This window comes from Cuculus canorus, chromosome 3 (genome assembly GCF_017976375.1).
Source record: "Cuculus canorus isolate bCucCan1 chromosome 3, bCucCan1.pri, whole genome shotgun sequence".
Taxonomy (NCBI): domain Eukaryota; kingdom Metazoa; phylum Chordata; class Aves; order Cuculiformes; family Cuculidae; genus Cuculus; species Cuculus canorus.
The window spans coordinates 120,819,357-120,845,449 of NC_071403.1; the positions used below are offsets into that span (position 1 = coordinate 120,819,357).

The window sequence follows — 26,093 nt, forward strand, 5'->3', positions numbered from 1 at the left end:
TTGTCATCGGTTTGGGATCAGGCATGCGAGCAAGGGATTTCTATCCCTCCTTCCTCCCTTTCCCGCTCCGTGGATTTTGATGCTCTGACATTTTTCATTCTGCAGCAAGCGTTACAGATGTGAATTTAAAACACCAATGTGTCACAATCAAGTGTCACCATAAAAAACTATGAGAGATTCCTCTGATCCGACATCTATGAGCTTCTGAACCTCACGGGTTCGTCACACGGTAGTGAGCGGCTGCAGAGCTGCGTCTCGCGCCGCCCTGCCCGCCGCCGCGCGCCTGTAACAGCTCAATAGCACTTTCTTTATGACCCTCCCCTAAGATCATAGCTTTACTTCCTACTCGGCCACTTTGTGCTGCTCTCACTGCTCTCTGTGTTTTGCTTTTACAGCAATGATTTGCTGCAGAAATGGTTGTGAAGCAGCCGGTGCGTAAGACCTATAACAAAGTCATTTGTTGCCAATCAGAATCCATAAGGACAGTCATGGATAAGCTGGGAAGCTTTCCATTTTGATGAATATGGGCTATTCAGTCAGGATAAGGTCTCTTAAGCATTATTTTATCTTCTGATTTTTTTTTTTCTGACTATACTACTACTCTTCTGAAAATGGAAATTAATACTTCCTACTAACTGTGAGATTTTAGGAAGATGCCCTTCAAAACCAGAATCTTCTGAAATAAGCCGGGGAAATACCTGCTCCTCTGCACTAAAATCACCAGCCTGAATAACTGTTGCCATAAAATACATCAGCACAGAAAAGGGAGATGAGCTCTAACCTGTGAGCAGTTAATGGTTTAAGTTTTGTAAGAGTTTTGCTGCTCTCTATTTGTAGAGTTTAGTACAAAACCATTGCCGCTTGGAAATTTGGAAAGGTCACCCACTGTTGGGGATGAACAGATCCCGGTCACCCAGGGAAGCTGTGGCTGCCCCATCCCTGGAGGGGTTCCAGGCCAGGTTGGATGGGGCTTGGAGCAGCCTGGGCCAGGGGGAGGTGTCCCTGCCCATGGCAGTGGGTTGGAAGTAGATGATCTTTGAGGTCCCTTCCAACTCAAACTGTTTTGTCATTCTATAATTCTTTAACCTGTGCACCCCAACCCGTGTACCACCGCGAGCACAAGCAGCGCACCTCTGGAAGGATGGGGTTTGCTGTGGATGGTGACAGTGTTCTTGATGGAACAGCTTTCTTTGAAAGAAAGTGTCACTTTACACAGAACACTTACATACGTTTGGGCAAATGTCAACAATATACTGTGAGATGAAAATGGTCCGGGATGATGGATCTAAAAATGAGACAATTGCTGGAAATGTCAAGTTCTTTTTAAAAAATACCAACTCTTGAAGCTGGTAGAGACAACGTATTTTAATGTATACAAAAATATCATCTCTTTGGTAAATCAGGCCTTTGATATGCCTCCTGAAAGGCACTGCTGACCATTATGATTTATTTTTATTTCCTCTATTTACAAAAAGGTACATTGATTATTGATTGCTTTAGAGGACCTTAATGGCTCTCCATGTGCTGTAAAATAGTATCTCGTCGGAAAAGGAAATTGAATTCTGACTTTCAATCAACCTTTTTGTTGTTCTTCCTATGTAAACTTTTCCAGCACAGGTGCTTAAACCTTGCAGGTAATGTAGAACTTCTTGCTTTGATTTATTGAACCTGTGATACTTTGGGTGTCGTTTAACACCTGGAGGAGATTTGCAATTAGGGAGTTTATAAGATGCAACTGTGGTAGAAGGGGGAGGTTCCCTGTGCTGTTCTGCTGGTGCGCTTCTCGTGAGGAGGTAAGAAAATCCTTGTGGGGTTGTTGCTAGCTATTGTTTGATCTACGGAGATAGAGCTGTGAGTTACTCTATTCCCTTGGTAAATTTTCCATCCCAAACTCTGATTTAGGCACAAGCTTGTATTTGCTGTGAATCCGAAGTCCTTGAAGCCTCCCTTGAAACTGTTATCCCCACCTGAGGTGTTTCTGTGCACCCAGTCCCTCGTCATTGCTTCAAGCAAAACTCTACTCACCTTCCTGGAAGTTTTGCTGAAATTACAAGTGTAAAACAAAGAAACAAACAAAAGGCACGTATTTTGCAAAGGGAAAATGTTTTGGGAAATGAATATTATTTGCAATTGATTATTTTTTTTTTTTACTCATTATTAAGTGATGTTGAAAACATAATTTAATTTACTTTCACAGTACGGTTCCCATACTTCACATGACTGCCCACCTTTAGTAAGTGATTTCCTGATTTACAAAACATGATTGAAATGTTAGATATGGTTATTACTATTTACTACTTTGTGGAAAACAAAAAAGGCAGGAGATGAATTATTTTAAGTAGATAACCTTTCTACTGAAATGCAGTAGTTGCGTAGTTGTTTGAGTTAAAAAACAATCCCTCTGTACTGACAAACATAGGATGGAGAAATATGGATTTGTAGCATCCTTTAGAAATTGTTGGAAGCAATCTTAAGCTCTTTTGAGTGAATTAACTTTGAAAATTCCATGCAGTTTACTTTAAACTTATGAAGGATGTGGAAACTAAACAATGAAATGGAGGGTTAGGAATTAGAATTGAAACATGTCTGCCCTTGGTATTCTAAAACAGCGTTTCCATAGCCTCAATTATTTTATCAGTAGTTGTTTTTATCTTTTTCAGATGTCATTCCCCTTAGTTGAATTCTTAAGAAATGCTACCTACCCCCTCCCACCCCCCCCAGAAAAAAAAAGTGCAACACCAAAAGCCCCAGAAAGCTGTTCATTACGAAGGTGGATTACAGACAACAGGAAAACCCACCATCTTTCACTTGCATATGCAAAAAGTTTTGTTTTCACCACCTAAAACAATATTTTCAGTTTCCAGTTCTGCTGTGCTCAGCAAAAGCCACCAATGTTGTTCTCATCCATTTTTGTAGAAGTGCTTTATGTCAAGACTTTTGTTTCTAGAAATCTGATTTTAGACTAAATTGAAGTGCGTATTTGATGAGTTTGTGATCATCTTTTTTTTTTTCCTTGCCTCACAACATTTGGTCTATGCCACAATAGAAAATGAATTAAATCACTACTATTGTAAGAACTGAGCTTATGCTAGAGCATGTCATTCCTGGTGAGGGAGGCAAAACTTGGCACAGGGTTATTAACATGGAAGATGGGTGTTTTTTTTTTTTCTTTAAATTTCATCTTCATATTCAGGAAAAAAGAAAAATCTCCTTGTGGACTTCAAGGAAAAATTGATGTTGAGGGAAAAATTAATAGTCAATTAATTAAGATTAGGTGCTAAATATACTATGAAAATACTTTAACTGAAGGAATTTTTTTTTTTTACTTTACTATTTAGAGGCTCTGGATTGTGTTAGAAGAGTTGGAAGATACAAAATTACCTACCTGTAAAAGATTCATCTGCGCTGTGAATTATATCTCTCTATTCAGGCATAATTCTGAACTTGCACAGACAGAAGGAAGTTTGAGTATTTGGATTTGGTGTTCTTGCTTAAAAATACCTCTTGCTACCTGAAACCTATGAATAAGTAAGATCTTAGAGTTTTTAGCTTACCAGTGTAAAATAAACAAATTCTGCCCCTTCTCAGAGAGTTGTGTTTGGGGACTGGGAGAAAGTTTAACACCTTTCAGTTTTATTTGTGAAAAAAAGTTCATAGGGAAATAGAATACTGCTTAAATCTGCAATGTGCGAGTTGGCCAGCATCGCCCTTTGGGGAGGATGCTCTTCCTGGGAGGGCCAAGGGAATTAACGTTGAGGGTTAGTGGGCTGGAAGGTTCGCTGTAGGTTATTCCTCTGCAATGTCGAGGTCAGGTTGGATGAGGCTTTGAGCAACCTGAACTATGGGAGGTGTCCCTGCCCGTGGCAGGGGGTGGAACTGGATGGGCTCTCAGGTCCCTTCCATGATTCTGTGATAATCTTCTCCAATCAGATTTATTCATTCCCCACTAAGAGGATGGTACTGGTTGTTGTTTCTATAAAACCCAAGTTTTCTTTTTTTATTTAGATTTAACTAAAGGTTCTTTAGCATCAAATAGATTATTTTTTTTTTAAAGTGCAGTGTTCAAATTTATTCCTACAAATATTTGTAGTTCCTAGTAAATTCTGATTTTTGAGTTCAACTTAAGGTGCTCCAAGCCCTTCATTTTAGTTATTTTTTAAAAAAAATTAGTTTGGATAGGAAGCAAGAGCTACCGTTCACAGCATCTGCTGCTGCCAGGCAGAAGTCTTATTCTTGAAATTTTTTTCTAACTTCTTTGAAGGCAGATTTAAAAATCGGGGCCCTCTGTAAGCCAATTAAGAGTTACTTGATAACATGGAAAAAAATCAGTGCCTGTAGTAATTGTTACTGCTAAATTATTATTTGCTCTCTGACCCAAAGGGTTTGAAGTAAAACTGAGTTCAGCTTCTCTTTGATTTCCTGAATGGTTTTGAATCTGTTTCTTTGACTGTGTAATAAAACATAACACTTTGCTGTGTTTTGTTTTTTCTAGAAAGTTAACGAAATAGTATATATTTTTCAGTAAAATGTGTGAGGGCTTGTTGGAGTTTGCCACCATGAAAACTGGTTTTGGCAACTTCTGTTTATAGCCTCTCAAGGAAGGACTAATGGCATACTTTATTTACAGAAGTTCTTCAATCAAGCCAATGAAAAGCAGATTTTTTTACAGTGTAATTGCATGTGCCATGTGTTTATATCAGCTGGCCTTGAACACCTCCAGGTGTGGTTCAAGGCCAGGTTGGATGGGGCTTGGAGCAGCCTGGTCTAGGGGGAGGTGTCCCTGCCCATGGCAGGAGGGGTGGAACTAGATGATTTTTAAGGTCCCTTTCCAACTGAAACCATTCTATGATTTTAATTTTTTGTCTCCAAGCCAGTAAATTCAGAATGTAAAGAATGGTTAAAGATCGGACGGTAGGAGACGTTTTCAGTTTTTCAGACGAGAAGATAACTTTGTGTCATTTTCCAAGCTGGGTGTGAAGAATAATTTATAATCATTCATTAGAGCTTGTAGTTCTATATTTTGCTGATGGATGGCAGGAGATTTCATGGATATTTCCTCTTTCAAATATCATAGAATTGTAGAATCGTGGAACAGTTTGGGTTGGAAGGGACCTTAAAGGTCGTCCAATTCCAACCGCCCTGCCATGGGCAGGGACACCTCCCACTGGATCAGGCTGCCCAAGGCCCATCCAACCTGGTCTTGAACACCTCTAGGGATGAATATCTTCTTATTCTTCATATGCCTGGATACTCACCACCTGCGTGACCAGGGTTGCGTGATGACGATAAAGATGAGTGTCATTGAGTGCTAAGTACCTGTAGTGTATGGAGAAGCGGCATCATGAGGTGGTCATTTCTCTTCCCTAAATCTATGCTGAAGAACAGTGGGTAATCTTGGGCTTTACCCACTTGACAGTCCCCTTTTTGAAATGCGATGCTAAGGGTTAGGGAAAGAGCCACTAATTTTTTTTTTGCATTACCTGCATTGTAGGAAAGGGCAGGAAGGATGTAGTAATTTTGTTATTTAAAAACACTATACAAATTTTGAGGATGTCCACCTGACATTGGTTAATTGAAAGCACTTTGTCATCCTGTGTGAGGAGTTAGCCCAGGTGCCTGCTGGCTTGCGGCTTAGGATGTGGGTTTCTTTGGGCTGGCTACATCCAGAAGCAGGGGAAGCGGGCAGGGTATGCAAAATGGCCGGTGGTTTGGAGCTGCCTGTACGTGCACTACTATCTTACATACGTTTTGGATGCGTGACCTCTGTGGCTTCTCCTCTTGTGACACGAAACTCAATATTTTCAGTCTCTATCAGTAATGTTAATGGCCAAAACGGAATCCTCTAGACCTGGTTATGAGAGAAAGGTTAAAGTCTTGGCTTCGAAGTGTTTCAGAAGGTCTTTTCCTAAGCTCTTGTCTTATGAGTACAACTTATTAATTGTTTGATGGGCTTTTTATTTTCTTTCATGTGTAAGGTAATTATCTCTTGACAGTCTCATATTGAGTATTGTGTTTCGTCAGTAGTAACTGCTATATTATGAAGAGAACATGCGCGTTGGATATCTTCAAACAACTTTGCCTAAAATTTTAGTGTGATTTTTTTGCTGATTTTTTTTTCCAGACTATAGGACGTTATAGGGCAAATTTTTAGTTGATGTCGTGGTCACTTGCCATTTCAGCAGTCTGTTTGGTGGCAGTTTTGTTCTGGTTCCTCTATGCCTGAGTGGTTACTCTTTGCTTAAGTGTTTTGAAGTGAAAGAATTTAAATGTAGTAAAAGAAAAGCTGCTCTTTTGCCGTTCCTGGGTGTATCCCCTTAATGATTGTAAAAAGTTTTTGAGCATTTGTAGTGATGTTTTCAATTTTTTTTTTCACTTTCTGCTGTGTAATTTGTTTCTATAGCGATATTCTATTCTATCGCTGCTGACCGTAACGGTTCGGTTTCTGAATGTTGTTTAAAGTGAAATGAAGAGGGTTGAAATAGGAAAGGAATAAGGGGGAAGGGATGGGGTGGGGTGTTCTTTACCCGAGAGCTGATATTTGAAGAGTTCCATCACCAGAGGCAATGCAAGGACTGCCGTCTGCCTTCCGAGAACGATGCCCGAGTCCCGGCGTTGCGAGGGGGTAATTTGGTGATGGGGTCGCAGCCTGTAGCTCTGGCTGGGACACAAAGGGCTTTCCAATGGTGTTTCCCACTTTCTTTTCCAAACTAAACTTTCTGCTCCGCTTCCTCCGAGTGCGGCACAGGCTCTGGTGTTCTTCTGCCTCGTTGTATCATTACCTGAAAATCTTAAAACTCATCTGGTTTAGTGACAGGAATTCTGCAGATGAACCGAAGTGACTCCATGTGGGTTTTCCTTTGTGAGTGTTGTGTTGTGAAGTGATATAAATTTTTTTTCATAATCGTAAGAGCCTTCAGAAATCTGGAAGGAACAGGGGGAGCTTCCTATGCTGAGCAAGGACCAAGCACACACCAGCAGTCCTCAGGGCCATATTTGCTCAGTGAGCTCTTCACTGGGGGACTTGTGAAACCTCTCAAAGCGCTTCAACACCTCCCCTGAATCTCAGTTGCTGTAAAGCTCTATGATGGTGCCTGTTCCTCCCTGGAGCTCGGGCAGAACTCGGGCCTGTGTGTTGTGTGTTTCCTCTGGGAATTATAGGCATTTACACTCTGTATTGAATATCTGCTCCTTTAGGCTTTGGTCACCAACGTGGAATAGTTCCTTCAGAACTTTTTGCAGCGCTGGGCATGGGAACAAGGTGCCCATATCTTATGAACTTAAAATGATACAATATTTTGTGCCAAGGCTTACTTTGCCCGGGGCTTGTTGGTTTCTCACATGAAGCTTTTCAACTCTGGCACGTGAAAGCCTTCCAGATACTCTAAACACCCTGAATCTCTGCGGAGATACTAATGAAACAGTAGTTAAGAGATTAAAGGCCTTTGGAGTATACAAGTTGGAAGAAAACCAAGTCAAGGGGGGAACTAAACAGTCTCCTTGTATCCTCATCTAACCTGATGTCTTTATGCAGGTTGTAAAGGTCTTTGTGATGCTAGCTTTGCTTCTGATAAGCATGAGAAACCACAACAGTAATTACCAAAGTTCATTAATGGAGATAATTTTTTTCCTTCTCCCCTGTGTTCAGTTTAGTAAATTGTATTTTTAACAAACTAATTATGAGTTTTGTGATTCTGCGTTTTCTTTTAAAAATGTTTGAAAAAAATCTAATTAATGCCACTCTTCCAGTTTCTCCAAGATGTGTATGAATATCTAGGCATGACTACTTAGCTTTTAATGCATTTTTCAGGATCTCTTGACTTTACATTTGTGTGGGCTAAAGTTATAGAGTTGGCGTATTTCCAAAGATGGTGTATTTTTCTAGTTGTGGAAAGATATCCATCTTGGGCTGCAAGCAGTAAGATCGGTTGTATCTGAAGTGGCACATTGCAGGATACTGTCAGTGTTTAGAATAGGTGATGTAATTTAGGAAAGGGAGCTTACAAATATAAGGCTGTGTTCAGAAGAAATAGGAAGTACACGAATAACGTTAGAATTATTACTATGCCAGCTAAACCCCAGCATAATCAGCTTCGTTATTTACCAGAAACATAATCCGTGATGATTTTTTTTCCTAAACTTAGTTATGAAAGCTTCAGCTGGCGATTCAAAACGTTGTTTCTTTATTTAAATGTACACTGAGATGCCATGGGTTCTCCACGTTCAACATGGTAAACCCTGTCAGTCTTTTCTTTGGGTTTTCAGCCCTTACCTGTGTTGCTGTTCCATTAATTGGAACAGGGGATTGTGATAGAAATATGAGGGGGGTGATTTGTGTATTAATTGTGCTTGTATCATCGCTCTCGGCAGCAGCGCTCTTGTCATTTTTCAGTTAGTGAAAAGGCCTCTGATGTCATTTAACCTTATTTCCTTCGTAGTCTTTTCCCAAGCGCAAAGTACCTCTGTTTATTTTATTATACAAAGTAATTCAGAATTATAATCATGTAAGGACAGTAAAGACTAGATGTTTAATGTGCCCTGCTTATGGTTTTGGAAGAAATGATGAAAATGTTATTTCCATAAAACTATGGATAAGGTAGGATGTGTTGTTTAAAGTTTGATAGCTTGTATTAACAGATATTTGGCATCTTATTTTTATGTCTCTCACTGTTACCTAATTCCCTTTCATAGTAAGCTATTTGTCAGCGATTTAGAACAAGGAGTTTTGTATTTCCAAAATCATTATATGCTAATTGCCTGAGCAGTTTGAGATATAAAGTGTATTATTTTTCTTTACAGTAAATGAAAAATCTATGACTTCTTATGTATTCACGAGACTTTACACAATATTTATCATTCATATTGGTAAAAATGGCTTGCAAAATGCAAATGCTTAACAATCTGTAGCATTAATTAGGTCACGTTATTTGAAATATCTTTCAAGTATTTAATGTTTTAATATGCTATTAGTTTTTGGCTTTTTATGTAGGTTTTTTTTGTTCAGAAGTCTATTAGACTAATTGTGAGATTTATTTTGAATCAAAGGTAATGATAGGAACAGTATCAGATCTTGATCACTTGGTGGGTTGACTCATGTGAACTCCATGGCTTTTAATCCAAATATTCCTGTCTGGCTTTTGGGAGTAGAGGCGTGTTGTGAAAACAGTGGCAGGAATGATTCCAAATCATATGCGGTTTCTTTTATTCTCTCACTGTGTACTTTATGAAAGAAAATGCCAAAAGGCGCTTGGTCACTGCCAACATGGAAAGTTAAGGTTGGTAATCCCACAGAAGAAGTGGTCCAAGACATTGTCCATTTTATGTACAGTAGAAATCTAAAATCCTTTAATGGCCGGTGTAGTCTAGAGATCCCGGCATAGCACGGTAACGACCCCGCATTTGATCAACTGAGTTGCTCTCAGATTCCTTTAACCATGTGGACTGAATCTCTTGGTGATGTTGAGCGTTGAATCCCACATGCTGGTCACTACTGATTGGAAAATAAAGCAGGGAACTCCTGGAATTATTGGTAAGGGATTGGAGAATTCAAGCGTTTTCTTGAGTTTTGTTGATGTGGATTCTTTGAGTTGAGGTTTTTATTCTTATAAATACGGGTTCATGTAATATAGTAGTTATTCTCAGGTGCTTCAAAAAGGATAGACATGAACCCAATTCAGTTTTCTGAAAAAGCAGATGAATTAATAAACATCAAGCCCTTTCTCTGAGGTGATACCTCTAGGACAAAATTACCACTGAAGAAATAAGGGATCTATTTTTGGCTATTTTTCTGTTTCAGTGCTTCGAGATTTGTTGTTGATGTGCTGTTGTCCTACAATATTTTCCTTGGTAATTCTATGGCCACTTCGCTGTCGGTGCTGGTAAAGGAACTGTGGACAGAGAAAATTCTTGTTCGAGTCTGAGGCCAGTTAGCTCGTGATCCAAGTATGCTGTCTGTGGAAGTGCGGTCATCTTGTTGTGTACCCAAAACTTATTTTTGTCTTTTAAGTGCATTGGGAAATTTAAAGCAACAATAGTGGGCACCGAGAGTCGAAACAGGAAAAATGGGTGGAAATGTTGTCAACAAGAGGATAGCAATGACTGTGCTAGTATCCTACAGATGAATGATATCAAACCATGGCAAGGGCTACAAGAAAACACTCTTCTGTATAGAGACTGCATTCAGATATAGGTATTGATGTAAATCCATTAGGTGGTTTTAATTTAAATCTCGTTGGAAAGTTGTTTGTGTGTCATAAAACCACAGCATTTTACAGTATTCTGTCTTTAACTTGCCCGTAGAAGCGTGATGGTGTTGTCAGTGCAGAGTGTGGTAGGTTGTCTCTCTTTTGATAGTTTTAAAGCCTGCATTTTTGGCAGAGACTTGTTTGTTTTTATAAACACCTCATTTCCCTATGAAGCTGATTGAGCTTTCCTTGCTTGGACAGTATCTCAGGCAGGCTCTTAAAAGAGAAACCCCAAACCTCGCGTTCCCTTGCCACCCAAACAACAGCAGAAAAACTTCTGTTCTTATTTGGTGATGAGATGCCAGTCGACACCAGTAACTCAAATCTTGACACTTTTCTGATAACACGGGTTCTGTAGTGTTGCATAATGTGCTTCTCATTCATCCCCTCCTTGCCTGGGCTTTTATTCCCATGGCTGGGTTAAGAGAGAAAGATGCAGAACGGATGCTGCGATTTGTCTGTAAAACTTACTGATAGAAATGAGGACTTTGGGAATGTGGGAAACTGTATTTCTTATTAATTTTCTCTTTTTATCCTGTAAGGCATGATCTCAATTTACTCTTGCACCTTCTGATTCCGATTCCTTTGAACGCTCACATCCAATTGAAGCTTAAGCAAATAGTTTCCTACGGAAGAAGAGGACCTATCTGTATAATGTGAAAATCTTTCTGCCTCCATAAAACTGACTTTGCGAGCTGCGGTTTATATACACAAGCCATTCACACACATGCAGGAAGTTTTCTTGACTTTTGCTAACGACAGTAAAGTCAATGAAATTAGAGAATAAATGATTCGTTGTAAATATTTAGTGAACTGTGACTAAGCACCTTTTAATAGAAAGTGTCAGTGTTATAATTCCAGAGGCTAGACTGTTGATGAATATTTATATTTTATAAGGTACTTTGTCATGGCTAGCGAGATATTTAGAGCAAATCTTTTTTTAGTGATTCTTTTGATTCTTTTTTTTTTTTTTTCTCATTAAGAAAACTCATGAGAATTTCCTGAACGCACAAAGCGGGCTCAGGATTGCACAGTGTGTCACTGGAAACAGCTTGCCCTGCAGCTTGTGTTTCCCTCTGTCTTGTTGGACTGGGGTTTCAACACCAGTGTTATCGCGATACCTGCCTTTGTAGGTAACGCTTTTGTGGAAAAAGAGAGGGGGGAAAAGGGAAAAATTGTTCATGGAGTCCTGAAGATGTATTTTTCTGTACTACTTTTCTTTAACTGTTGGGATATACAGTCTGTGGGGTTATTTTTTTTTTTAGTTATCTTAAAAAAAAAAAAAAACCCAAACAAAAAAACCCCACCCCACATTCTAAATATTTTGTTGCTTAATTTTTGAGCGTTACCTGCTGCTCCCCATCAAAGTGATGGAAGAACAGCAACTGATGTTGATGATGATTAGGCTTCTAGGGGGAAAAAAAAAAAAGGAGGAAAACCCTCATACATGGAAGTGATTTTTCTATCCAGCTTTGTGCAATTTTGTGTTTTACTCTGTCAGCCCTTGATGAGCAAATTTAGTCTCCTTAAATCCTTCTTAAACTGAGGTTTAGGAAGGCCCTCAGTTGCAAAGTCTCGGGAAGTGATTCGGCGAGACTGCTCTACTGAAATCTTACTGACATCTAAAGCCAAGAAGGGATTTGGTGTTTTCTGGTCGGGCAAAAGCTCTTGAGAATTGTAAAGCAATCCCCCTCTCACCTGGAGGAGGAGGAGGGAGCCGCCGGAGCCGCAAGGACTCCCTCTACCACATAGAATCGCTGTCTCCCGGGACCGTCTTCCTAAATAAGACCGACTCGTACATAAGCATCGTTGTTGGAGTGGGTGGCAGAATTCAGAAGCTGAATATTTTAACCTCTGTAATATTTAGTGTATTTTTCTTAAGGGTAATTCAATACATGCTCGCATGGGTAGGAACTGACTTCTCTCAGCTGTACCTTCACAAGCAAATTGCAGTCAGTGCAGTTTCATGGATAATTAAATAAGAATGAAAATGAGAAAATTATAAAAAGAGACTTTCTTTGTTCGGCAAATGTTCCTCATTTTATATTTTTTCCATATAATATTTTTTTTAAGTTGTCTCCAATTGATTTGTATCCAATTGATGGGTCTCTTTTGATTAGTCAAAGTCAAGATGAAAGTAAGTAAATATGAGTGAAGGCAGTGGAGGCTGCCTGGGAGATTGATTTGAATCTGAGAAAGTTCTCATGTTTTTCAAAAATAAATGTTAAAATATTATAATTCTAGTGGGTCATGGCCAAGACTTTTTTTTCTGCTTTTTACATTGGTGAATTAACTCTGCAGACTCCACCCGATCATCTTCAGTTGCTTTATAAAACTAAGATTTTGAATTAATATATTAACCTGCAAAAATCAATTTGTGATTTCACATACCTTTTTAATCCCATTTGTAGCTTGTCTGCCTTCTTTTGATAGCGTCATAGGGAAAGTGAACGTGACTTCACGGGTTTGTTTTCTTCCTGCTTTTACTTTATAGCAAAGGGCCAAAACCCGCAACTTGTTTATTTGTTCGTCTTCAGGGGTAATAGAGAATGTGTCAGAATCTTCTTGGGAGGGGGAAAACCTTTCGTTTAAGTGAATGGGGAAATAGAGATGTTAAGACTGTCTCTTGGGTGGGCTTCCCCCACCTCTTAGTGAGGAGATTGTCTTGTGGATCCTCTCCCGTTCCCGTCTGTATAGACCACCTCTTCTCCCACTGACTGCTGAATATCACTTCTGTTGCCATCCCTGGTAACCACACTAATTGCTTACATGGAAAAGGAATATTAGGAAAACATTAAGTGAAGCTAAAAATACATTAAATATGATATAGCTGCTGGAAACGGGGAAAGCCAGCACGGTCCACCAGCCAGATCTCCACGGACCACCAGCAAAGTGCTCCGGGGGCCACTGCAACCATGCAACCACATAACGTGCTTTGGAACATTTATATCAAATATCACCTCCTGCTTTTTACCTTGACCTCAGAAGACTTCCCCGGCAAATGATAAACAATAAACTTACATAGCGTGCCCGAGAGACTTAGGTTCTAAATAAACTCTGTATGATGCCACACATTTTCAAGGAAGCGGAGCTTACCGTAGACCACACAAATCCCAGCCACGAGCAGCATCGCTGGCGTGTCGAGGGATGCCAAGCTGGAGCTCTAAGAAGCGATGACTGTGGCTGCATAGAGAAGCACAGTCGGGATGGTTTGGGAAAAAAAAAAAAAGAGGATACCTGGGTGTTTTGTGGCTGCCCGGGGTGCGGTACGGCACAGCTCTCGCTCCCCTCTCCGGCTTCAAAACTGAAAGGAAGGAAATGAGAAGTGTTCAATAACTGCAGCATGAAGGGAGACATTACTTATTTTCCTGTAACAGATCATTCTGATACCAAAGCCTACATTTGCTTTTGCCTCTGTTGTGTATTTCAGTGAAACCGCAGCTTTTCTTAGGAGAATTCGCTCTTTCCCTGACTCCAACCGTTGCTTCCTTGGCTCCTAAGAGAAAGGGAAAGATGGGATGCTGAATACCGGTCCCTCAAGCACCGCAATCCCTGACTTTGGTCTGTATAGAGATTAATTCTTATTTTGGAAGTATGGTTCTGCCGCTGGGCACCTATCGGTGTCGGTTAGGATGCTGCACACGGACCTAATTTCTTCAACAATTTTTCCTTCTGCATTTGTAGAAATGTGCTATAAATAATTGGGAGTGTTCACTGGAATAACTTTTGGACTCTCTGGTATGCTTGTTTAATTTGTCTAGATTATCTGTTTTGATGAAGAATGGAATTAGGATATTTCCTGATAACATTTCACATTAGGTTCTGCAGAAACATATAAGAAAGCAAAGTACAATATCCATGATAATGATTTATTTATTTTTTTTAACTCATGTACTGGGTATGATCCTGGGTGGATTGTGTTTAAAAAGAATGCCTTTCTAAATGCTTGTATGCCATTACAGGCTTTGCCCCTACTTCACCAGTCTGACATTAGTAAGTTGAAGTTATAGTTTCATATTAAGATATTAATTCAATCCAACTAACATCTTGTAGTAAATTCTCTCCAAATTGTCGTTTATTCAAATCAAAATGCTTGCCAATAAGTGGCACTCGGGCACATTTCACCTGAACGAGGACGCTTCATGTTTATCTGGTTTTTTTTATTGAGAAAGGTCACAAAATACAGTAAATTTTTTAGAGGTGAATTGGAACGGATGCCAGCTTGTCATTTACACTGACTGCCTTCAAACTACCATCAATAAACTGAAATAATTAACTATGCATTTCTTTCATGTGATGTTCTGTTGAGCCCCGTAAGAGCGATACTTGGCCCCCCTTTTTGCCTTTTATTCTTGTCTTATAGCTTATATGTAATGCATTATAACTTCACACCCTTCTTTTTAGTGTTATTATTAAATTTGGTACTTGTGAATTTGCTTCTTTACCTGGGAAATGAAATATTTTTCATATTTTTGAAAATTAAATTGTCAAAAGAAGTTTTCTAAGTGTTCTTATATAATCTCAAATTCACTTACCAGAGAAACTTTCTCAAGTCCAGATATTCATATCTTCTTTTTCCTGCTTTTCGTTGGAAAAGGGGAAAAAAAAATATTTTGAGAAATGTAAAAAAGCTGTTTCCTGTTGTGATCATCTCTGCACTCAAAGGGATTCTTTAATCATTTCAGTGCACAATTGGTTCAGCGTAGCCACCGCTTCTGGGTGCTCCCCCCATCCCTGTGTCTTAGGAGGGACCTGAGGGGAAAATGAGAGAGGGCAAATACTTGTGTTGTCATTTGGACGTGTGGGAGAAGAGGTTTGATCTACAGATTGTGTGTACAGGAATATCCTCTGCCAGTATTTTCACCCTTGGAGTTTTGGAGTCTGATTGGTGTTTAAGCCCCACAGACTTCCTTAAACAATGTTGTCAGTAATAAAATGAGAAAATTTACTTGAGTTTATAGTGAGGCATTAATTATATGTATAAATAACAGCGTCTATGCTCACGATATTGGCTAGAAGAGCACGTTTTGGACAAAGGGAGAAACTAAAGCATAATTAGTAGACGCGGCTGTGGTCATCTTCCAAAGTCCTTGCTTTTGTTTTTGTAGCAAGATCAAGACTAGGGTGACTGTAAAACATCAGTATTTTACAAAACTCTTTTCTTGTTCCAAAAATTTTGTCAAATTGTACTTAAATGAAGTCTTCTGAGGAAAAAGCCTCTAAGAGTTCTTTACTATAAATACGTTTTTGTGATTTTAGGAAGAATGGGGTATTTATAATGGATTGAACCAGAGCTTCTCTGCTCTGTGTTATCTTTATAATGTTTGCCATAAAGTGCTTCCAGGCGACATCTTGACTTCTGTAATTTTTTTCTTCCTTTTCACTGGTGCCTGGAACAGATTATTGTGGGTTATAACATTTTAAAACATTTAAGTAATCCATTTGAAAGCAGGAAAAAGAGTGCACCATTGATATGAAATTGCAGTGGCTTTCCAGAAAAGATTTTATCACTGAACTTCCAATTTCTTTCTAGAAGGTTGCGTAGTTTGATTTCTGAACTGAAATATGTTGTTAAAGCATTGCCTTTTGCAATGAAATGGATGTATCTTACGGCAGAGCTGAGCTTTTAGAAAAAAGTGAGAATATCAGTGTGTTCAGTGCATTCTGATGTTAAATTAAAACCAACTCTTCAGAAGACTTATTCTGTATTTCAAGTGTTGTGCATCTTTTCTTCTTAGTGGATATGTTTCGTCTATGTCTACTGACGAAGTAATTTGTTTTTCACTGACCAAGTCAGCGATGACACGGAGTGACAACTGTAACAGCTCGGCGTGGATTTGGATTTTGGTAACTGGGCAGTGCTGGTGCTTCATTTGTTGTAGGGGCACGGCAGTTCTTGCCTTCGAAGTTGTTAACTGTATTTTAAACTACAAATTTCCGGACTGTGATCTGTGGACCACTGATGATCCAAAAGTCAAATGGATCATCTCTCTTTTACAACAGTTTTGTTTATATATATATATATATATATATATATATATATATAAATAGCTTAAGAAAAAATAATTTAGGAATGCTGCAAATATTCATTTCATAGTTGGGTTTTATAATGTCGGTGAGAAGTGCTGAGGTTTATAACTCTTGGTCTCAAATACTTCCATATTTTTGAGAAAGGTCATGTTTTTTGACAACTTTGTTTCTCCCCATTATTTCAGCAAATACTGTAACATCTATCTGACACGAGATAGTGACATGAATAATGAAAATAGAGGCTTTCCACATGCGTAGGTGGAATTTTCATATTGTTTTGTTCTACTATTAAAATTAAAGCTAATTTGCTAGTTTATTATTGAAGCCTAATTTGCAAAGCCCACTGTTTCAGTAGAGCTCTTGTTACCACCCAGCAATGGGAGGTAGAGAGGGTAACTCTTGCTTTTTCTGCCGCAGATCAACTGTGGACAAGTTACTTGTGTTCTCCAGGGATTGACTTCAAAAAGGGTTGTGAAGTAAAAATACTTGATGTTATAAAATTGTTAATGTCTGATAAAGAAGAGCATTATTTGAGAATTGGCTATAATGATCATCATTTAGCTCCTGGAGATCTGAATTTGTAAAACAATGAAAAATTGTCGTGGTGGTTCGGAGTGTATAAAAAAGAATAATATTATCTCTTTAAAAATTAGCATAAAGCATTCATCCTCGCTTGTACTTTGTATCTTGTGGATTAGTTTAAATTGTCTTGTGGTTTCCATCCAGATTTAAAATACCCAGGGATTTCCACATTTGGTTAACACTTCCAATGTATATATACACCATGAAATGGTGTTTTGACTTCCTCCTCTCCTCATCACTTTTTCATCTTGTCCTCATGAGAGCAGACTGAAAATTTCCTTTCTCTCTTCCTTGTTTAATTCTGTTTGTTTGGGTATGTTGTCGAGATGAACTTTTCCTAGAGCAGCAAAGACTGATCGTAATCCAGTCTGCAAAGCCTAAAAGACAGTTGTCTCATTTATTTCCTGAAAAACTAAACCCCTTTGTGAATAAGCAAATGGAACACATTAGGTTATACAACTGGAATAAATTATATCTTTTTCTTTACCAGTCATAAGGATTTGTGAAATTAATTTATGTTAAGACATTTAACTTTAGAATTTGGTGTATTCCGATTGTTATACAATGGTACTGGAAAGAGTTTTTGCCACAGCTTTCTGTTGGGATAAATGCGCTGATTTTCAGTGGTTAGAAAGTATCTACAATAGTATAAGAAAAAAACCCAAATGAACCAGATTGAAGTCTATTGTTTTCTTTAATAAGCAGGATTTTAAGCACCTGTATAACACAGCTGCTCATGTTCCAGCAGCCACTTGTTTAGCATAATAGCACTCATTCTCAGTTCATGGATACTGCATTTCCAACAGTTTGTGAAGAGTAAGTAAGAGTAACTTACTTTAAAACCATGAAAGATTGTTTTGCAGAGCTTTTAGCAAAACTTAGAAAGTTAGGTTTTGATGGAATTTGGACATATTCAACCGGAAAAAGATATGAGTAGTTTGTTAGGAGTAGACCTGTGTAATATCTTGCATCAAAATCAATGCTTTGGTATTGATGGTTCCTAATGAACAGACTAGGGGAGAGGAAAAATATTTTTAAAACGGTGTACTCAAATGATTTTTCTAAGTTATGATCTTAAATGCAGGAATTCATTTTTCATGTCTTGACTGTAGTGGAAGTTTAAGTATGCGTACTCTTACACCACTTCCTCCTTGAAATCGGAGTTCGATTTACGTGTTTATTCTTCCAGTAACATAATAGGCAACATTCTGCTTTAATTTCATGTATGATATTGCTTATGAAGAAAAGTTGAGGCAAATGGGGGAAGCTCCTGAGAAGTGGAAGAAAGCAAATGCCTTTTCTGTCTCCAAAAGGACAAGGGGGAGGATCCGGGGGAGTGACAGACCAGTCATCCTCACCTTGATCCTGGAGCAGATCATCCTAGAAACCAGTTCTGAGCCTGCTAAGGAGAAGGTGATTTGGAGTTGTCAGCAAAGATTCATAATGAAGGGAAAATTGCGTGTGAGCAGCCCGATAGGCTTTGAAATAACTGGTGCAGTGTGTGAAGGAGGAAGAGCCATGAGTGTTGTTTAGCTTGACTTTAGCAATGCTTTTGACAGGATCTCCTGTACCACCCTTACACAAGCTGGTGGTCCTCTTCCCGCCCCCCTTTTTCACCTTCCATCCTGCAACACAGTCACTTTCCAGGTATGAGTATGAATTTATTAAGGCAAAGATTAGATACAAATTTCTTACTGCATTTATTATATTGTATTTAAAGAACTATTAACAATATTTGTCCCTTTTTAAAAAAGAGAGAAAAAGATTTTTTTTTTTTGGTTTCCATAAGTTATTAAAACAATTTAAATCTCTGTTTAAGAACATAGTTTAGATGGTTCATGCTTAAACAAAACACTTGATTGAATTAAGACATAGTGACCTCCCATGGAGTTGGGAGAATTCAGCATTTCTAAAATGAATTGCCTGAGGATTTTGCTTTGAGGTCCCTTCCAACCTAAACCATTCTATGATAGCACTTAAATCGGCATTTCTGGTTTCCTCTTCACTTTCAGGACTTCTCTCCTCCGTGCTGAGAGCAGATTCAGTCAGGATGGTGGTAAACACTCCCAACAAGTAGAAAATCAGAGAAATGAGTTCTTATTTGCTCCCTTTCTCCTGACGGACGAAGGGACTGCATTGTCTCGTTCTCCCAAACACACCTTGGTACGGAGATCTGCTCGGTGGGGCTGTGATCTGTGCACGGCAATCGGAGTGAGGGAGCTCTGATGCTCTAAAGTGCAGGCAGGTTATTTAGCAATGCCACACAAGCTTTTTAAAACCTCTGTTGGATGCTGACGGTTGTACCAAACAGCCCAAGACAATCTGAACTTCCAAGAATTGCTTCTTGCATAATACCAGTATTTTCTTCCAAGTTTAGCCTTGAAGGTCTTGACTGAAAAAAAAATTATTGGAACATAACCCCAATTTTGGTAATTTCTGTATTAAAATTGCTGTAGGTTTTGAATGCTCGTTTTTATTATAACATTAAACATGATTTTTCTAAACATTAAAGAAAAAGCTAACACAGCTACAAGTTAGATTTTTATCTCTCTCCTGTTTGCATTGAATCCTGGTAAAAATGGTGTTCAGTGTGACATATGAAACCTACGTAAATTTGGCTTCATTAATCCAAGCAGAGAGATATATTGTCTATGAACTCTGACTGGAATTAAGATTACCTTTTCTTTTTAAATCAGTTTTGGTGGAAGTTACCTGATGAGCAAAAAACCATACAAGTAGCAATGTAAATTCCGGTGCTTTTTGAGGTAGCGCTGGTAGAACATGCAACTCAGTGCTGTAAATTGTACCCTTTTTCATTAAACTGAGGTAAAAAGCAAGGAAGGACCATTAAGTTTTTCCATTAATATTCCTTTACAAAGTGCACTGATGGTATTGGGGAGGAACAATATCTACAAAACAACAATCTATCACATCATCTCTCTGATATAATGTATCTTAATATAAAATAGAAGCAATTTTGAGACCTTGTTTTTTTAATACCTCTTTCCACTATTGCAGTCATCCTTTTCCTCTGGGCAATGTCTTCCTCCTGGTTTTTGTTCTTTCTTTCCTCTTCCACTGTCCACACCATTTATTTTCCTGTGCGTGCCTAATTAATTTTCTGGTTTGGCACCAGTCACCTCTTTCCTATCAGCCTCTATTTCTTCCTAATTGGTTCAGCAACAGCCGTTGTAAACAAAATGGATAGAGAAATGCTAGCTTTAGCTTTGAGGCTTCAAAAAAGGTACATATTTTTCCTGAGATGTCTCTTGCAATGGCAGGGTCATTCCCAGGCTCGTCAGAAAGAAACCTGTAGTTTCCCAATTTTCTGTTATCTAATGGAATAGATTTCTGTATTTTTATCTTAGTCTTCATAGTCAGCATCTTATGGCACCAAGCTTAATTATTTTAACAGTATTACTGTTATACAGTAATGTATTACTCATTTTTCAAAGTTTTTATTGATTTTCAGTGACCTGCAGTGCTTGTCCTTCTGCTGTTTGAATTGCTGGAACTTTTCTGGATGTTCTTGTAATTAGTGCTGCAAAACTGATTCTCCTTGTCACCACCTGGCTGTCAGGTATCTAATAATTGACATTTAAGAGTACACTTACATATAGCATGAAAACCTCTCTGAGAATTAATATGCTGCATATTCCAAATGCATTCCTGATGAACAGCTGACAGGACAGAAATTCGTTGTACATTCTTACAGTACTGAGGAGATGTGAGCCCAGATATTAAGCAATCCAAATATATCTCGTAGTTGGTTTGTCCTCTGCGATTGTACAGCATCCTTGCCTGGTTTTAGGTTCGTAACCGTGAATGAACTGGTTCTGTATGTGGTGAACAGTTTTCTCTTGATCACGTTCTCCTTGGTTAGTTAAAAATGTTGCTGGGAATCAGTTTGTCGATGCAGACTCCAGGCTCGGGTGTCAGCAAGTAGTTGTCTGTGTGAGTTAAGTCTAGTCACTAGGTGCCCTGAACACCTTGCAAGCTCCTTTGATTGCTTTTGAATCTCCACAGTATGTTTTTGTGTGTTTCTCTCTTGTGCAAATACTCACCTTCACAGACACGCCTCGTCTGAGTCTGATTAAAACTTATCTGCGGTTAGGAATTGCCCAATCTGGTAGCCTCAAGCTCAGTCATTCGATGCTGGAGAGCCTCAGTGGTGTCATACAGAGATACGGATGCAAACAGGGCTCTTGAACAAGCCCTGGACCCCACAGCACATGGCGTGGACCTCCTCTTCCTTCCAGTAGCTGGTTCACAGACCCTCTGGTCTCTCTGCTGTCCAGCCCCGATTTGTGGCCACCTTGATCAGTGGATCCCAAACCTCTTATCCTGCCCACCAGCTGCACTCCCAGGTACACAGTGGGCACCCACTCGGGTCTCTCCTGTTGCTGCACTGCAGGCACGTGTCCCTCTGCCCCATCGTTCCAGTCCAGGAGCAAATAAATACCTCTGTGCCGAGGGCAGGAGTATCTGCTTGCCCTGTGTGAGATCTTTCAGATGCATAACCCCCCTCAATCCCGACATCCCACCTCTGCTGCTGCAAATCCCTCATGCAGAACAGGGGAAGTTATTAGGGATTTTTAGGAAAAGGGGGGGGAAGTCATATTTCCCCCCAGTCTACCTCACTGCTTTTATACTTTGCCTAGGCTGATTCATCAAATTTATTCAAGGTGGTAAATTCCACGTGAGTTGGGGCAGCTTTGTTATGGTACGAACTCAAGAAAAGCCCCAGTAAGGGAAACTATTCCAGCTTCGTGCACTCCAGCCCTCCTGGCTATAGTTCCTTTCTGGCCAGGACAGCTCTGCAGGGCTGGGGAGGATGGGAGGGTGCAGCTGCTCTCCTGGTGGTCCGGCCACCTGGAAAGCTCTGCGTCGGGGTTTTTGAAACAAGCCTGTGCTCTGCCTGGCCCAGTACCTTTCACAGGCATTTAGCACCCCAAAAAACCCACAAAGAAAATGTTCTATTGTAGCATCCCAAGATTTTGAGGTCCTTTACAAACGTAGGACCCTGCGCGACGCGTGGCTGTCTTACCGTGGCGTATAGGATGCTGTGATACTTCACGTCGGCGTTTAGTGGCCTGGACATTTACCCCTTGTGATGAGTCGAAACATCGTGACAGGAACTGAAATAAATCAGAAATAGAAGCTAAAAGTAAACAATAAGAACTGCAGCAGTCTTTTCTTTCTCCGTGCTACTATTTTAATCCTCTTGTGAAAATCTGTGTAAAGCTGATCACCCCCTTATGAAAATGGTTCTGTAAAACAGACAAAACTTTGAAATTGGATCTTCTGAGAAGGCTTTATTGTTGTATGACGTGTCTAATGGGTAGATGCTTCTATTAGAAGGACAGTCCTCCGTGTCATTTTACTGTTTTGATGCACTGTTAATCTTCTATTGTGATGCATTTTCTCTTCTGCATTTACCTGCAGGGAAACAGTTCTTTTCTATTGCATTTTCAGCAGAATTTTTATGTGTTTCGTAGGAAGACTTATTTGTACTTGTAAGGGATAGAAGGTTCTTTAAAAGACTCTCTAATGAACTGTTAAAAGCAAAGCGCACGTGAAATGAAATTTGTAAGTTCTATTGAAACAGCAAGCTCGGCTTCAGTTCCCAGAAGCAACAGCACCAAATTTGGGGTTCCTCTTGTTTTTAGAGTTTTCTTTTGGTTCCTAACGTACCTCATATGCTGCAACTTGGCAAAAATCTAAGCTCTTGGACTTTTAGTTAAGTGTTTATTCTGTCGTGGAGAAGTGCAGTGGCAAAAAAAAGTGAAGAAGAAAATGGAAGACTTTAACTGCTTGTTTATTTGTAATTATTACTTTAATAATATAATAATATAGCAGGAAGGGGTAAAAAAGTTTGTGTTTAGTATCTTAAGGATTTTCCTGTAGTATTCTTAAAATCCAGAGGGGGTGTCAAGAAACATAACAAACGCTATCCAAGTACAATTAACAAGTATCAAAGCTTTTTCCCTGTGATAGGCACCCTGCTCCAGTGGGAGGGGTCCCTGCCCATGGCAGTGGCGGTGGAATGAGGTGATCTTAATGTCCCTTCCAACCCAAATTATTCTAATTTTTTTTTTTCTCCTGCAGAAAAAATCCTGTATCCGTTGCAAAGAGAAAGGAAGCGGCTGTGGGTAGGCGTGGTGGTTTTTACTTTTTGCTGAAACCACCATGCCAGTATCTCGTTTTCTGTGTGTGGGAGAGAAGCTGGCACAACTTACGTGGGAAAAGAGAGAGGCAAACTGAGATAGAAATAGCTTTTGGAGGTAGAAGGAGTACAAGGAGGGAGGAAGAAAGTCGGTGCATCTGGAACTTGATTTTCCCTGGAATCAAGAAGTGCAGCTGATTTTGCATCTGTCATCTTCGTGTTTCAGCATCAAATTTGACATTTTCTTTTGCATCAAATTGGAGCAAGAAAACTTGCTGCCTGTCTCCTCGCACATCAATGCGATGGGGAGGGACTCTTCATCAGAGAGTGTAGTGGTAGGACCAGGGGTAATGGTTTTAAACTGAAAGAGGAGAGTAGAAATCGGAGATTTTTTTTTCTTGTGTGGGTGGGGAGGCCCTGGCCCAGGCTGCCCAGGGAAGCTGTGGCTGCCCCATCCCTGGAGGGGTTCCAGGCCAGGTTGGATGGTGCCTGGAGCAGCCTGGGCCAATGGGAGGTGTCCCTGCCCATGGCAGGGGTGGGACTGGGTGGGCTTTGAGGTCCCTTCCAACCCAAACCATTCTATGATTCTATATTCAGTCACTGATGAGGATTTGAATCTTGCTAGTAAATGAAATTTCACTATTTTTATGAGACACTGTAACGTTATTTTTAACCTGTGCTACTTCATTTAAAGTGAATTTTTTTATTTAAAAAAACTTCAGGTTTAGTAGGAGAGAGAACTGGATTTTTAGAAATACCCTAAGGAAATATTTGAACACATCACGATTTGTCTTTCACTGTAACGATGTCAGACCAAAATAGCATTTTCTTATTTTAATACACGTGTAAGGGTAAGGTGTTTTCAGTGAGTCAGTGTTGGGCCACAGTGAGTCCGTTTTGGAATTAACAGCTTTAATTTTTAAAAATAACGTGGCCAAGATTCAGGTCCAAAGGCACCAAAAGTAGAGCAACGAGTAAACCTTTAGAATGTTTAATGACATTTTTTTCATGAGATTTCCGTTGATGGATGACTGTGTTTCAAAAATGCTGTGCCTGTTTGAGGACGCTGGGGTGCAAATACCAAATACTAGACCTGAGCGGAGTTCTTCTGGCTGAGAGATTTAGGTTCCATGAAAGCTGTGATGTGCAGGTGTCCGAACAACTGTGGACCATAGCTTTCCACCAGGTTTACGCTACACCTAGGTAGTGTGGGAAGTCAGTTGAGCCAATTTCTTGAGGTCAGTTCTTGATCCTGTTAATCACAAGATGGAAAAAAGGGCACCATACAAGTACGGAGGTGAGAGAAAGTGAAGAATTTTGATATTCTTTAATCCTGTATCACTTAAACAACTGATGAAGTAAATAGTCAAAACCAGTGTTACTTATTTATAGCATACTTCTTGGATAGGTATAATGGTTGATACATTAAGAAATAGTTTCAGAATTCCATATAGCACAGAGGAGGTTGTGATGGGGATGTTAATGTGTGTATATAAATATATATAGAAATAAACCAGGATACATAGCTGGAATCCTTGACTATCCCATCTCTGCAATGTGCCTCTGAGCTGAAAATGTAGCTTGTAGAAGCAAAGAACAGGCAGTAGTCAACTGAAACAAACAGCATCTTTTTGTACTGTGTACACTGAAGGGCAGCGCATAGAGGAGAGCCCTTTCCCTTTCTCTCACCTGCAGTTCAGTTGCCTGGATGAAGGCAGGGCTTAGGAAGGGCTTAAGCTCTCCAGACTCACTGAGCTGGACTGGTTATGGGTCAACTTTGGTTGCAACCTGCAGTCCTTTTGAGCCCTTGAAGACCTTCACTGTGTCTGAAACTCTTTCTCTGAAAAAGTGCAGCTACCAACAAGTGACAAAAATGTGTCAGAGACCGTCCTGGGTCTCTGAGCTGTTCCAGATTCAGTGTCCCTGTACTCTGCCTGGAGCTGGAGCTGCCATCCCAGTTCCAGATGAATCATTTCAGAGGGCTTTTGAGCGCTGTAAGGAAAAGGCTCAGGCTCTGAAGGGGGTCGAGGGTGCTACAAACTGAAGGTCTAGCATCTCCATCTCTTTTGGTAGGCTGGTGGTGGCTGTGGTCCATCGCAGATGAAAGGAGCAATCCCAGGCTCTGCCGAGTGGCAGTTAGGACCAGTCTAGAGAGCAGCTTCTGGTATTTCTTAGAGAAGATAAAGCCTTGCCAAAGCATCGTCACAATTTCCCGTCTAATGACACCTGTTGGAGTGGCTTTGCCTTTTGTTTGTGATATTATATGAACGCTATGATTTCTCATCATTTAATCTTGCAGTATAGACTTTAAGGAGCCTCTCGTGTATAAAAATATTTACCTGTAATCCATAGCATTTTTTTCCATGTTAAGCTATCTACTAGCACTTAGATTTGAGATTAAATACCTGTTAGCATTTCACATTCTCAAATAATTCTGCGGTGATTTTGTAAGGCAAGAGGGCACAAATACAGATTTACTTAGAGTAGTGCACATGCTATGGCTTTATGTACTCTTTCTTTTTTTTTTTTCAAATGAGCCTACAAACTGGATTTTCCTCTGTTTCCTCAGTTTTGCACTGTTTCTCACCGTGTGCTTTAGAAGACATTCTTGCAGATCTTTTATTCCTTTAACCAGATTCCTTTGGATTATTCTCTTTGCACTGCACTGAGTGGTCCATTTCTGTGCAGACAGGTGTATTAAGCTTGTTGTCCTTAATATTTATTTTTATTTTTCTGGAGACCACCTACTTTGTATCTTTTAAACTCATTTTCATAACCTTGTATTCAATTTCTTTCTTTCAGGTTTTCCTTAGGAGATGCTCGCAGGCCACTCCATGAAACTGCAGTCCTGGTGGAAGACATCGTTCACACCCAGCTGATAAATCTGGTAAGAAAAAAGCTGACCAAATAATCTTCATTCAAAACCTCCTTGAAACAGCATGAAATTTTCACGATCAAATGACTAATAACGGATTGTTCTGGTTTTAGAAGCAAATAAAACGTAAGGTGAGGGGGACGTTCTGTCCGCAGTGATCTGTAGAAGCTACTGTGAGGTTTGCAGTTAGTGTGCGCGC

The 26,093-nt window shown here is 39.7% G+C and overlaps 1 protein-coding gene across 15 annotated transcripts in view; it reads left to right on the forward strand.

Annotated features, from left to right (window-relative positions):
- SUPT3H (SPT3 homolog, SAGA and STAGA complex component) overlaps positions 1–26,093 on the forward strand; it is a 302,304-nt gene that overhangs the window by 104,071 nt on the left and 172,140 nt on the right. For all 15 annotated transcript variants that reach the window (XM_054061055.1, XM_054061054.1, XM_054061053.1 and 12 more), the window contains one exon: positions 25,822–25,906. In XM_054061055.1, the coding sequence (XP_053917030.1) occupies positions 25,822–25,906 (85 nt within the window). The remainder of the gene's footprint in view (positions 1–25,821; positions 25,907–26,093) is intronic.